Source organism: Bufo bufo, chromosome 2 (genome assembly GCF_905171765.1).
Source record: "Bufo bufo chromosome 2, aBufBuf1.1, whole genome shotgun sequence".
In the NCBI taxonomy this organism is placed as follows: Eukaryota; Metazoa; Chordata; class Amphibia; order Anura; family Bufonidae; genus Bufo; species Bufo bufo.
This window is the reverse complement of record NC_053390.1, coordinates 657868739-657880998: the sequence shown is the minus strand read 5'-3', so window position 1 is coordinate 657880998 and position 12260 is coordinate 657868739. Positions and strand designations below refer to the sequence as shown.

Sequence of the window (12260 nt, the reverse complement as noted above, 5' to 3'; positions counted from 1 at the left end):
GCCGGAACTGCCTGCCGGATCCAGCAATCCGGTCTCAAACGGATGCATTTGTGAAACGGATCTTGATCAGTCTCACAAATGCATTGCAATACTAGATCCGTCTTTCCGGTTGTCATCCGGAAAAACGGACACAGTATTATTATTTTTTTCTCATTTTTAAAGGTCTGCACATGCTCAGACCGCAAAACTGGATCCGTTTTGCGAAACACTTGAGGCATTAATGCATTCAATGGAAATTAATGCCGGCATTCCACCAAGTGTTCAGGATCTTTGGCCGGAGAGAAAACTGCAGCATGCTGTGGTATTTTCTCCAGCCAAAAAACGTAAGAGACTGAACTGAAGACATCCTGATGCATCCTGAACGGAATGATCTCCATTCAGAATGCATTACGATAAAACTGATCAGTTTATTTCCGGTATTGAGCCCCTGTGACGGAACTCAACACCAGAAAACTAAAACGCTAGTGTGAAAGTACCCTATGTTGGGGAAAAGGGTTGTCCTAGGAGCTGCTACACAGAGGACATGTGCCAAGAAAAGCTAAATGTTTTGGCTCTCATCGAGCACATAGTTTCCAAAAGCACCTCAGCACTCACCATGCTATGTACAGGAGACACATGGAAATTTCTACCACTTGTAAACACGGAGTTCACTTCAATATCTGTGTCCCTGCTAGGGTTGAAAGCACAGAACGTCTGCACTTTGGGGAGACCCACAGATCTGTGAAACAAGGCAGAAGAAGGCGTTTTAGTTGCGTTACCATTTTAACAGTCAATATGACAATAAGAACACTAAGTCATTAGCAAGGAAGAGAACAGCGGGAAGCACTGGTGCATTGTATACTTCTATAATCAGTTTCTTCCATTAAGAGCAACAATAGAGCAGCATAGAAGACGCAGAATCAAATCAGCTGCATATGTCCTGGGCAAACACTTGTTCCTCAGGTGACGGGGTATGTTTTGTTCGTCATTTTTGCGGAATGGGTGTGGCAATGGGACCGCAAAAGATGCGGACAGCACACAGTGTGCTTTCCGCATCCGTTGTTCCGTGGCGCCGCAAAAAAGATAGGGCATGTCTTATGTTTGTCATTAAAACGCGGCTCCGTGGCCCCGTTCAATTCTATGGATCCGCAAACAACTAAATGCATACGGAACACATTCTGTTTTTTTGCAGACAGACTGCCCGCAAAAAAAACTGATCCGCATTCTTACGGATTGCAAAAAAACATACAGCCTTCTGAATGAGCCCTGAGATTCTACCAACTGGCTCCCCGCGCCACTCCTGGTCCCCGCTGCTTCTAGCCATGCGCGGATGAAAACATCCAGTGTCGGAGGGCTCAGCCAATTGCAGGGGGTCATGGGGACAAACCTCCCTTGCATCGCGGGTGACGCTAGGGAGGCTCGTCCCCGTCACCACCTGCCATAGATATATATCAAAGACAAATCTTTTATAGGACACAAGAATTAAATCATTTTATGGCCCCCTTCGAATCTCCCTCCAGAACACTAGAAATTTTGTTTTCTTCTCTGTCTGCACTTGAAATCTGAGAAGCAGAGGCCCGGCTCTTCAGTAGAAGGGACCGAGACAGTTTGTCTTGTTAATCTACTTCAAGAATGTAAAAAAAAAAAAAAACTGCAATTTTTTTAAATACCAGTCATTAAAAATGTCCAACCATGTTATTTCTGTATAGTCTGTGTAATCCCTTCCCATACTCTAGACCAGTGATGGCGAACCTATGGTACGGGTGCCAGAGGCGGCACTTAGAGCTCTCTCTGTGGGCACCCGCACCCTGGAAAAAGTCTATGGTGTACCAATATACTCTGGACTTTACCAGCCATTCATCAGCGCTGGGCACACTATGAACAGCACGGACAGCACATTGAATGTAGGCAGGTCATTATACTGAAATGATAAAGTACATGGAAAATATACTATACTGGACTGGAGTATTCCGGTTACATTGCGATAAATAAGTGGGTTTTGGGCTGCAGTTTGGGCACCCGGTCTCTAACAGGTTCGCCATCACTGCTCTAGACGGTCTGCATGGAACAGATACTTCATCAACATCAGTGTCTGCACAGAGGAGAGGTGACCCTGGTGCTGTATTAGAAATGGTACAAGAATAAAGCGGTGCCATTACATAGGAGCTAGTGAAGGCAACAGCATCCCAAGAAAAGTCTGAAACTGGCAGCAGGCTATAAACTGTAAACCAGGCGATCTGAAACTGAAAGAAAAAATGGAGACTGCAGACGGACATTGTCATGCTTACTTGAGGGAACATGCTTTTTTTCCTTAAAATGGGGAAAAAAATCCTAAGGGGAGGTTTATCACGGGGACATTTTTAAAGTCAGTTTTGCAGATATATTTGTGTTGCCCTAATTTTCACCAAATTCATCTAAGAGTTTGATAGACTTGGTGCATCTAACACTTCTTTCTTGAGATGTTTTTTCATTGTCACCACTATACTGGAGTAAGACTGCGACAATTTGTGTGACTCTCAAAACTGAAGAGAATGGTGTAAAAATACAAAATTTCACAAAATTTCTCAAAACTGAAGAGAATAGGCATTTCTACTAATTGGGCCCGCGAAAAATGTGGCATGCACACAGCCGGGATCCATATTTTGCAAATCCAGTGTCGTGTGCAGGAGGCCTAAACAATATAGCTACAGCACATCAGAGGCATTAAAGCATACTTAGCAACCTTACAGTTGGGCAATCAGGATGACAAATAGGCCCTGCCCTGGGAACACCCCCAGACTGGGTGGCACTGCCCATTTATGAGTGGGGCTTACAAAAGCACCACCCAGTTTCAATTTGGGACAGCTGGAATTTGCATAGACTGTCTCCGAAAATTAGGGACAGTGCTTGCATTCAGGACTGTTGGCAACTAGGTTACAGCAGTACTTACCCAAATAATAGGTATTTTATCTCCATTATAATTTGTCCTGTATTCATCAAAAACGTTTATGATTAATTTTCTAAAGAAAGCCTTTCTTTGGTTCTATCAAAACTAGTATTACACTATTAGGCTACTTTCACACTGGCGTTTTGGCTTTCCGTTTGTGAGATCCGTTCAGGGCTCTCACAAGCGGTCCAAAACGGATCAGTTTTGCCCTAATGCATTCTGAATGGAAAAGGATCCGCTCAGAATGCATCACTTTGGCTCCGTTCAGTCTCCATTCTGCTTTGGAGACGGACACCAAAACGTTCCCTGCAACGTTCTGCTGTCCGCTTGACGAAACTGAACCAAACAGATCCGTCCTGACACACAATGTAAGTCAATGGGGACCGATCCGTTTTCTCTGGCACAATAGAAAACGGATCCGTCTCCCATTGACTTTCAATGGAGTTCATGACAGATCTGTCTTGGCTATGTTACAGATAATACAAACGGATCCGTTCGTGACGGATGCATGCGGTTGTATTATTGTAATGGATCCGTTTTTGCAGACCCATGACGGATCCGCCCAAAACGCGAGTGTGAAAGTAGCCTAAGGAGTAAACAAAAGGAATCATGATCCCCCCCCCCCCCCCCCCCAAATTCTTCCTTAACTTCAGTTCCGACCATGTATGAAGTTATCATCTGCTCAGTAGAAATGCAAGGCATATTACAGATAAGCACTTCCTGTAGTATGCATACTCACTGGGCTCCGAAATCCAGAACAGATGGCTGGAGATGTAAGGCCTTCCCACCAGGCCTTCCAATACTGAAAGGGAAAACAACACAGTTACACATCAAAGGGCAAAAAACTGTTTGTGTAGTTTTTTTTTTTTACTATGGAGAATTGTGAGCGAGTCGTAACGTTATCTCCTAATCTATGTAATTGTAGCATTTACTATCTCACAAGCCCAGTGCTTAGCACTGGTTAATAAATCCATACATGTTCAGGAATGGCATGGGATATCAGCTCCCCACGTCTACAGTACCTACTGAACGTCACATTTTAGACTATTCTATGAAAACTACTATTTATGGTGTGCTTTCATCACTTTCATCTGCCAATATTTTGAAGGTGTGTCGCACAGACTATGGGTGTGTTGACAAGCACATGAGGACAGATAACGCCAGCCTAAGGATACGCAGCACAGTAACACCCACTTGCTGCGCAGTCATCATAGCAGCTCAACACAGGAAAAAAGACAAACATTACACACTGCCAAAAAGAGTGTGGGCATTAACACCAAGCAATTTCTTCCATCCTCACAGAAATAAAGGGTACTGATTGTTAACTTTTTGTTTTCTACAGGCTGCTATGATTGTGTTGGTACCAAATAAGAATCATTTTTTATGAAATGACAGGTGGCAGGTCTAGAGGCCCCCTGCTGCCATGATAACCCATCGGGGTGGTAGAGGGTCACTGAGGAGCTCCCTGCCTCTGTCAAACACCCGGTATCCTGCAGTCTCTATTGCGGTGGCATTTGAGAAGATAAACTGCCGGGATTGGAGTTATTCTCTCATCCCTGCAGCTGCAATTGTGGCAGGACCAGGACGACTGCTGCTGACGTCACAGATGCACTAACTGCACCCGCAAGATCACCATGAAAAAAATGACATTAAAGAAGCACTCCCCCAAATTTGTGTAGTCTGTATTCTCTGACTTGTTAGAGAGGTACATGATGTAAACTGTAGTAAAGGTAATTTTCTTACCAGAGACTGTATTTGTGAGTTATAACTTCCCTTCTGATCCTCAGCTGTGTCATGTGGCCATCATCCTGACTCTCCAAAGTTTCACACTGACTCTCAGGAGATCTGGCAGCAGTATTTGGCCAATTCTCGGCCGGTCCCCATTATAGTTAATAGGGCCAGACGGCATTCGTATGGCTTCTGGCAATGCCAAATCCAGAGAGAACCAGCAGGCTGTTCCCTGCCAGCGCAGCCTGCTGGATCTCCCGAACGCTAGTGTGAAACTAGCCTTACACAGCATCTTATGTGTGGACAGGAAGCCAGTTCCCCTATGTATTCCTATCAATGTCAGTCTTATAGGAATGAATAGAGAAATAAATGACTTCCTGTCCTGTGTCAGGTGAAGAGGCAGAGTGTTGATAAAACGGGCAGTAGTAAAATATAACTTTTAATATGATATCTAAAACTGAAAGCCTACAGTCCTGTTCATAGACACCACTACCAATGGGCAAGTATCACCAGTGGTCCCTACCATAAGGATATATTGCGTAAAACTGGAGGGAGAAGAAAGGGGTAAACTAACATGGAGAGGCAAACGCTTCTTACCAGATAGTCTACACAGGTGGTGACTGGCTTCAAATATCGCACACCTCCAGGTTGTTCTCCTCCCCAAAGACGGGGGAAACTGCTGTATTCCACTGACCAGAACCACGCTGCTGTGTCACCGTCTGGTCCGTGTATTTATTGTATTTACATACATCTATAAATATGTATCTACTTGAGCACTTATATACGGTAGGTTTCTTTGCACCCTTAATCATTAGTGGTAGAATCTACCTTGTGTTTGGTGTTGGTTGTCTCTTTCTGCTATATACACATACACGGACCAGACGGTGGTTCTAGTCAGTGGAATACTCTCTAACTCTCACAATTTTGTTAGAGAAAAGTGTGAAAGTAGTTCAGACGGATCCGTCCAGACTTTACATTGAAAGTCAATGGGGGACGGATCCGTTTGAAAATTGAGCCATATAGTGTCAACTTCAAACGGATCCGTCCCCATTGACTTACATTGTAAGTCTGGACGGATCCGTTTTCCTCCGCACGGCCAGGCGGACACCCGAACGCTGCTTGCAGCGTTCGGGTGTCTGCTTGCGGAGCGGAGGCTGAACGCTGCCAGACTGATGCATTCTGAGCGGATCCGCATCCACTCAGAATGCATTGGGGCAGTACGGATGCGTTCGGGGCCGCTTGTGAGACCCTTCAAACGGAGCTCACAAGCGGAGCCCCGAACACTAGTATGAAAGTAGCCTTACATAAGGCGATCGGTACGATCGAGCAACAAACGAGTAGTTTCTTGGTGTAGTGAACGTTTCAACAAAGACCCCTTTAGATCATGGAAACCTCAAACTGCGGCCCTCCAAAGTTGTAGTTTTGCAACAGCTGGAGGGCCGCAGTTTGAGGATGCCTGCTTTAGTTGCACCGATTAATGTCACAAAATCGTAATTCCGATCGCATATTCCATCGTTTGTAAAGCAGAATGTTGCACTGTGTTGTGGACAAATTGTAATTGCGCGTGCAGTGAACGATTCGTGTTTACACGTATAAATTCGTTAACGTCAAACACAGATTTTTCTGCCCACACAAAACGATCAAACCATCGTGAAATCTACCGGTTGTCGCTCTATCGTTCATTGCTTTCACACTGCTCGATATTTGTGCAGCTTCACCCGATTCAACGATAATCGGCTCGTGTAAAAGGTACCTTAAAAAGGGGTTATCCAGTGTCATAAACAGCCCGCCCCCCCGGGCCTTTCACACGGAATATACTTACCCCGCTCCCCTCCTGGTCCTCACACCGCCGCTGCTGCTTGGGAAGCAGCCAATGGCAGGCGGGGACAGAGATGCGCCTCCCTAGCGTCACCCGCGATGCTAGAGAGGCTCGTCCCCATCTGCCATTGGCTGCTCCCCCCTCCGACACCGGATGTTTTCATCCATGTACAGGGAGAAGCAGCAGCGGCGGTGTGGGGAGCGGGGTAAGTATATTACCTGTGAGGGGCCCAGCACATGGGCCTTTAAGATGCATTTGCTTGAACCTTATCTCCCTTTTAGGTCCACCAGTACAATGGTGCAATTAAAGCAATTCACGTGGTGCAATACTATTCAGACGTATCCAGCAGTAGTTTTTGACCGATAGCAGCAATGTTTTCTAATCCTGTACAACCCCTTTAAAGAATTAAATTGAAGAAAGAAAACCACTGGATACATGGCAGCTACGGCAAATGAGTTTGACACAGCAGTTAGGAGATTATATCTACAGGGGCCAAAAAACATGAAATACACATTTCTCTAGGTTACCTAAAAATAGACAAAGAATCCCATTTTTATACCCAAAACAAGCATGAAAACACTACACCTATAGAGAACGTAAAAACCAATAGATAAAATATTTTATCTTTGTAAAGCTGTTAAAATTCTACTCCCAGCATGCATATTTACTCTGCTCTTCTCCGAACTCCCACAGAAATGAACGGAGCATGCTGGGAATTGTAGTTTCACAGCAGCTGGAGTGCCGAAGGTTGCTGTGCCCTGTTCTACTCGATATTGTAGTTCTCCTTGTTTTCCAAGAGTCATAAAGGGGTTGCCCCTTACTCCTTTACCATGTAAGAGTGGAGCATTAGAGCATTTCCTTGCTTGTGCTGCATTGTGCAGGGCAAGGTCTGTTGTGAGTGGGTGACGTGACGGGCTTCACATCAGTATGCTAGGCGGAGACTTAAGCCTAGCAAAGCCAGATGACGTCATTGGCACAAATGGGCGGTGTATAGTGTTGTTCTGGGTGGTTTTAGAGGCTGGTACTAGTAATACCCACCTCTAAAACTGTCATGCATTGGCAGGGAAACCCACAGTAGTGGACTGGCAGGAAAGAGAAGTTTAATACTTTTCTTTAGATTTCCAATTCACCTCAATTTTTTTTTCTGGCTTTGGCTGAAAAACCTGCAGGAAAATTTGCCTTAAATCCCAAACTCTGTGAGAGCCTACCCTCAGCTTATGGCATCTATAGGATTAGTAAATATGCCCCAATGCCTAGTTGTGCACCAATAAAAGGGGTAGGAATATTACTAAATAACTATAAAGATTTAGGAGAAACTTTTAAATCTAGGAAGCTTTCACACATGCCGTACACAACACTGGTCTTAATAAATCACCCCCCCCATAGTGCATTCGGCACATGTGATTGCATCCCTAGGCGGAAATGCTCTTTAAAGAGCACATTTAACATTAGACTTGTTATCAAATGCACATACAGTTCTTTTCTAAAGATGATCTATCATGATAAGGCTATTTGGAATATCTGGTGTCTTTTGCAATGTAGAAAAACAGATGTTAACTTTGCCTTTTTTATGGCACCAGTAAAATGAAATGCTCCTTCACAAATGTTTCTACTGCTTCCATTTTCAAGAACTCTGCTTGCTATAATTAGGATTCTTGATAACATCCAGCAGCTAGAAAGTAATACAAACCTAAAGCTGAGAGTCTGGTACATTTGTAAGGCCAAGTTCACACTTCAGTTATTTGATCAGTTATTGTGAACCAAAACCTGAAGTGAAGATTACGCAGAGATCAGGTGTAATGGAAAGATCTGCACCTGTCCTGTGTTTGTGACGCACTCTTGGTTTTGGCTCAAAATCACTGATGGGAATAACCGACGTGTGAATTTGGCCTGACACTACATCCACAGGACAATCCGTCCAGCTCACAGAGGATCTACACTGGACACTTCTCAGGTGTGAGAAGAATTTGATCTTTACAGGTTGGCAGCCTCTGGTAGAAAACAAGACTGTTTCAATTCACTGGCAGCAAACAGGGACCTTGACAACTGGGAAATAAAAATGGAACTTCCATTATACCATGACAATTTACATGGAAAACCCCTTTAAAGGGCTTGTGACAAGATATAAATGTATCCCCTATTCACAGCGAAGGGAACAAGTATCTGAAATATCAGGTGTCATACCCCACCAATCACAAGTATGGGGGGCCCCAAGTTCCCAGGATCAATGGAGCAGTGATCCAGCTCTGCATTACTGCGGGAAGGGTATACATTTTCAAAATGTTATGTATGCCAAAATGGTACCTATAAAAATTGTCAAAACAAGCCCTCACAAAAAAACGTTTCTTCAAAAATGCTTTAATTATGTAAAAGTAGAAAAATGTAAAAAAATAAAATAAAATTGGAATCTTTGTAATCATACTGACCAGCAGAATAAAGACGCCGCAATAAAAAAATAAAAAATAAATAAAAAATAGTACCAATAATAGTGCAACCTCATCCCGCAAAAAATAAACAATAACACATCTGCATCAAGAGAAAAATAGAGTATGCTAGTCAGAAAACGGCTGTACTGGTACCACAGTGGCTGTCTGAAAGCAACATGGTGCCGGTAAACCAATCCAAAACTGTGCAGCAAAATCCAGAAGGTGGTCTTTCCCTTCTGAACCCTGCAGCGTACCCAAACAGCAGTTTACATCCACATTTATGGCATTTCAGCACCAAGTATAATCCACCTAATAATTTAAAGGCTGTGGTGTGTCTTACACGGTACAAGCTGGGCACAGCATTTTGGGGACTGAAATGCCATATCTGTGGAAAACTTGAAATTTTGTAATCTGCACAGTCACCTGCACATTCATTTCTGTAAAATTCCTGTGGCGTCAAAATGCTCACTCCACCCCTTAAGACTCTGAGGGACAGAGTTTCCAAAATGGGGAATGCACGCAACAGCCGGGATGTGTGCCTGATCTCCTTAATAAAGATGTAAATGTAGCCTTATACTTCTGAGCCCTCTCATACAGTCAGGAAAAAGATTAGGGACATGCAGGAAGCCTAGCATAATAGTAAGGATTACTTTTCACACTGGCACAACATATTAGGCACTGTAACGGCATATCTGTGTAAAGATCGCAATTTTCACTTTGCACCATCCGTTGTGAATACATTTTTGCAAAACACATGTGGGGTTAAAATGCTGTGAGGGGTGTAGTTTCTAAAACAAGGTCACTTCTTGTGGGTTTCTTATTTCACCTCAGAGACTCTGCAGTTGTCGACCAGTGCTGTATATATCCCCAAGCTAGGCCTGGAATATACATGGTGCTCCTTCTCTTCTGGACCCTGCAGTGTGCCCAAACAGCAGCTTACGACCACATATGGGGGTATTGTCATACCCATGAAAAATTGTTTACCAAAATGAAACATTTTAGGCTAAAACTACATATCATTGAAATAAAATGTCATTTTCCATCTCATGTCACAATCTTAAAAAATAAAATAAATCTATGAAGAGATTGTGGGGTCAAGCCAATCACTATGATGCAGTAACTTTTTGGGGAATTACACTGTACTGGTATGCCAGGGACTCTGAAATACTTATGGGTGGTTTTTATTATGTAAGCTTCTCAAAGTCACTTTAAAGCTGAATTGGGCCTTCAAAAAAATCTGTTTTGGAAATTTTCATTTTAACATGAAGTATTATGTGTCATGAGAAAACAATCTCACAATCACTTGGATAAGTAAAAGCATTCCAAATGTATTACCACATAACGTGACATGTCAGATTTACAAAAATAGGCTCTGTCAGAGAGGGGAAAAACTGGTGTCAGGAAGGGGTTAAAGGGATGGTCCAAGTTATTTCTAACTAAGCAAATGTAAGAGATTTACACTTCCTTCATCTACAGTGGCCCTGTTCTCCTAGGTAGCTGAGTGTCACATGACCTGTGATGTCATCTTCTTTCCCTGTTCCGACGACGTCCGTGCACAAGCCTGAGGAGCAGGTCGGCCTCTGTGCATGGAACGTCACTGTGAAGTCTGTGCTGGTTGGAGCAACAAGCCATTTGATCCTGTGTGCATCAGCAATGTCACTGCACTGTACAGCTGGGACTTGTAGTCCCACACATACTACATGAGTATCCCAGTAGTCAGACTGCAGGCAGGGCAGCAATTTTATTCATTCTCTTTACAGAGCAGGGGGAGGGCAAAGGCAGTCTTTGTTGACACCCATAAATAGTCATGAGGAAAACCTCAGAGAGAGATTGTTGTAACATGCCCCCACAGATCTGCAACTGCATGTCAACAAAGGGGCCCGGACAGAACTAGAAAAATGAGTAATTATAATTTGTTTCTGGCTAAAACTTGCTTGGCTTATGTATATATAAAATATATAAAAGCCTTTAGTACGTTGCCTTTCTTTTTGGTGCGTCGCGTGTATATATTGCTGACCATCAGATATAGGCCTCATGCACACAACCATTGAGTGTTTTGCGGTCCGCAACGGCACGGACAGCCTTTAATATAACTGCCTATTCTTGTCCGCAAAGCGTAGACAAGAATAGGGACGGTTATATTTTTTTTGCGGACCACGGAACGGAGCAAAGGATGCGGACAGCACACGGAGTGCTGTCCGCATCTTTTGCAGCTCCATTGAAGTGAATGGGTGCGCATCCGAGCCGCCAAAACTGCGGCTCGGATGAGGACCAAAACAACGGCCGTGTGCATGAGTCCTTACAGTGATTAATTTTATTACATAACTCGGACAACCCCTTTTAAGGGAATCTGTCACCATGAAAATGCAATGTAAGCTACAGGCACTGTGTTATAGAGCAAGAAGAGTTAAGTAGATTGATGTATAGTGTTATGGGAAAAGATTTAGTAAACTATACATTTAAATTCCTGCTCATTCTGGGCTTTTAAGTCAAGGAGATGGTCATATCAGTGATTGACAGCTATCTCTGTATACACAGTCAGGGAAGACTGCCGATCACTGATAGGACCGGCTCCTTGATTTCAAAGCCAGGAATCAACAGGAAGTTAAATCTATTAATTACAACACTATGGAGTGCTTCCGTGGGGTTTCGTCCCGTACTTCCGTTCCGCAAAAAGATAGAACATGTCCTATCTTTTTGTGGCACGGCCGGATCGCGTACCCATTAAAGTGAAAGGGTCCGCGATCCGCTGCGGCTGCCCCACGGACTGTGTTCGTGCATTGCGGCCCGCATTTTGCGGGCAGCAGCACGACCAGGAGATGCACACGTTCGTGTGCAGGGGGGCCTTACACTGATCAACTGATTGTCGAAAGCAATCGCCTGCTCGGCAGCGAAGGAGACCACTGTATTCACATGCAGCGATCACCTCCACAGTATGGGAAGCAGTGATCACTAATGCCACTGCTAGTCTCCATACTGAATCATTGTATGTGGGCAGCAGAGGCTGTTTAGACGGCACGATCTTTTGCCTGCAAATGACGATTTAGGAGTCCTTATGAAAGATCCAATTAACCAATGAACGAGGTTTCACTCTTTCGATGGCACCTTTACACCAGCAGAACACAGGTTAGCGATAAGGGTGCAATCACATTACCGTTTAGCTTTCCGTTCTTCTGATCCGTCAGAAGAAGAAAATTTTATTTTTTTTAAAAAACAGGATCCAGTAAAAAAAAAGGACCCTGTTGCATCAGTTGTCATCCGTTTGAGCCATTTTCTACACGGGAAAAAAACTGCATGCAGTACTTTTGTTTCCATCTAAAAAAAACGGATCTCAGACGAAAAAATGGCTCAAACGGATGACAACTGATGCAACAGAATCCGT

General features: G+C 43.8%; 1 protein-coding gene across 2 annotated transcripts in view; it reads right to left on the bottom strand.

Moving 5' to 3' along the window:
* The window catches only part of TMEM131L (transmembrane 131 like), a 149463-nt gene that overhangs the window by 91457 nt on the left and 45746 nt on the right, over positions 1 to 12260 (bottom strand). For both annotated transcript variants that reach the window (XM_040418559.1, XM_040418558.1), the window contains exons 4-5: positions 3645 to 3707; positions 595 to 718 (exon numbers count right to left, since the gene is read on the bottom strand). In XM_040418559.1, the coding sequence (XP_040274493.1) occupies positions 595 to 718; positions 3645 to 3707 (187 nt within the window). The remainder of the gene's footprint in view (positions 1 to 594; positions 719 to 3644; positions 3708 to 12260) is intronic.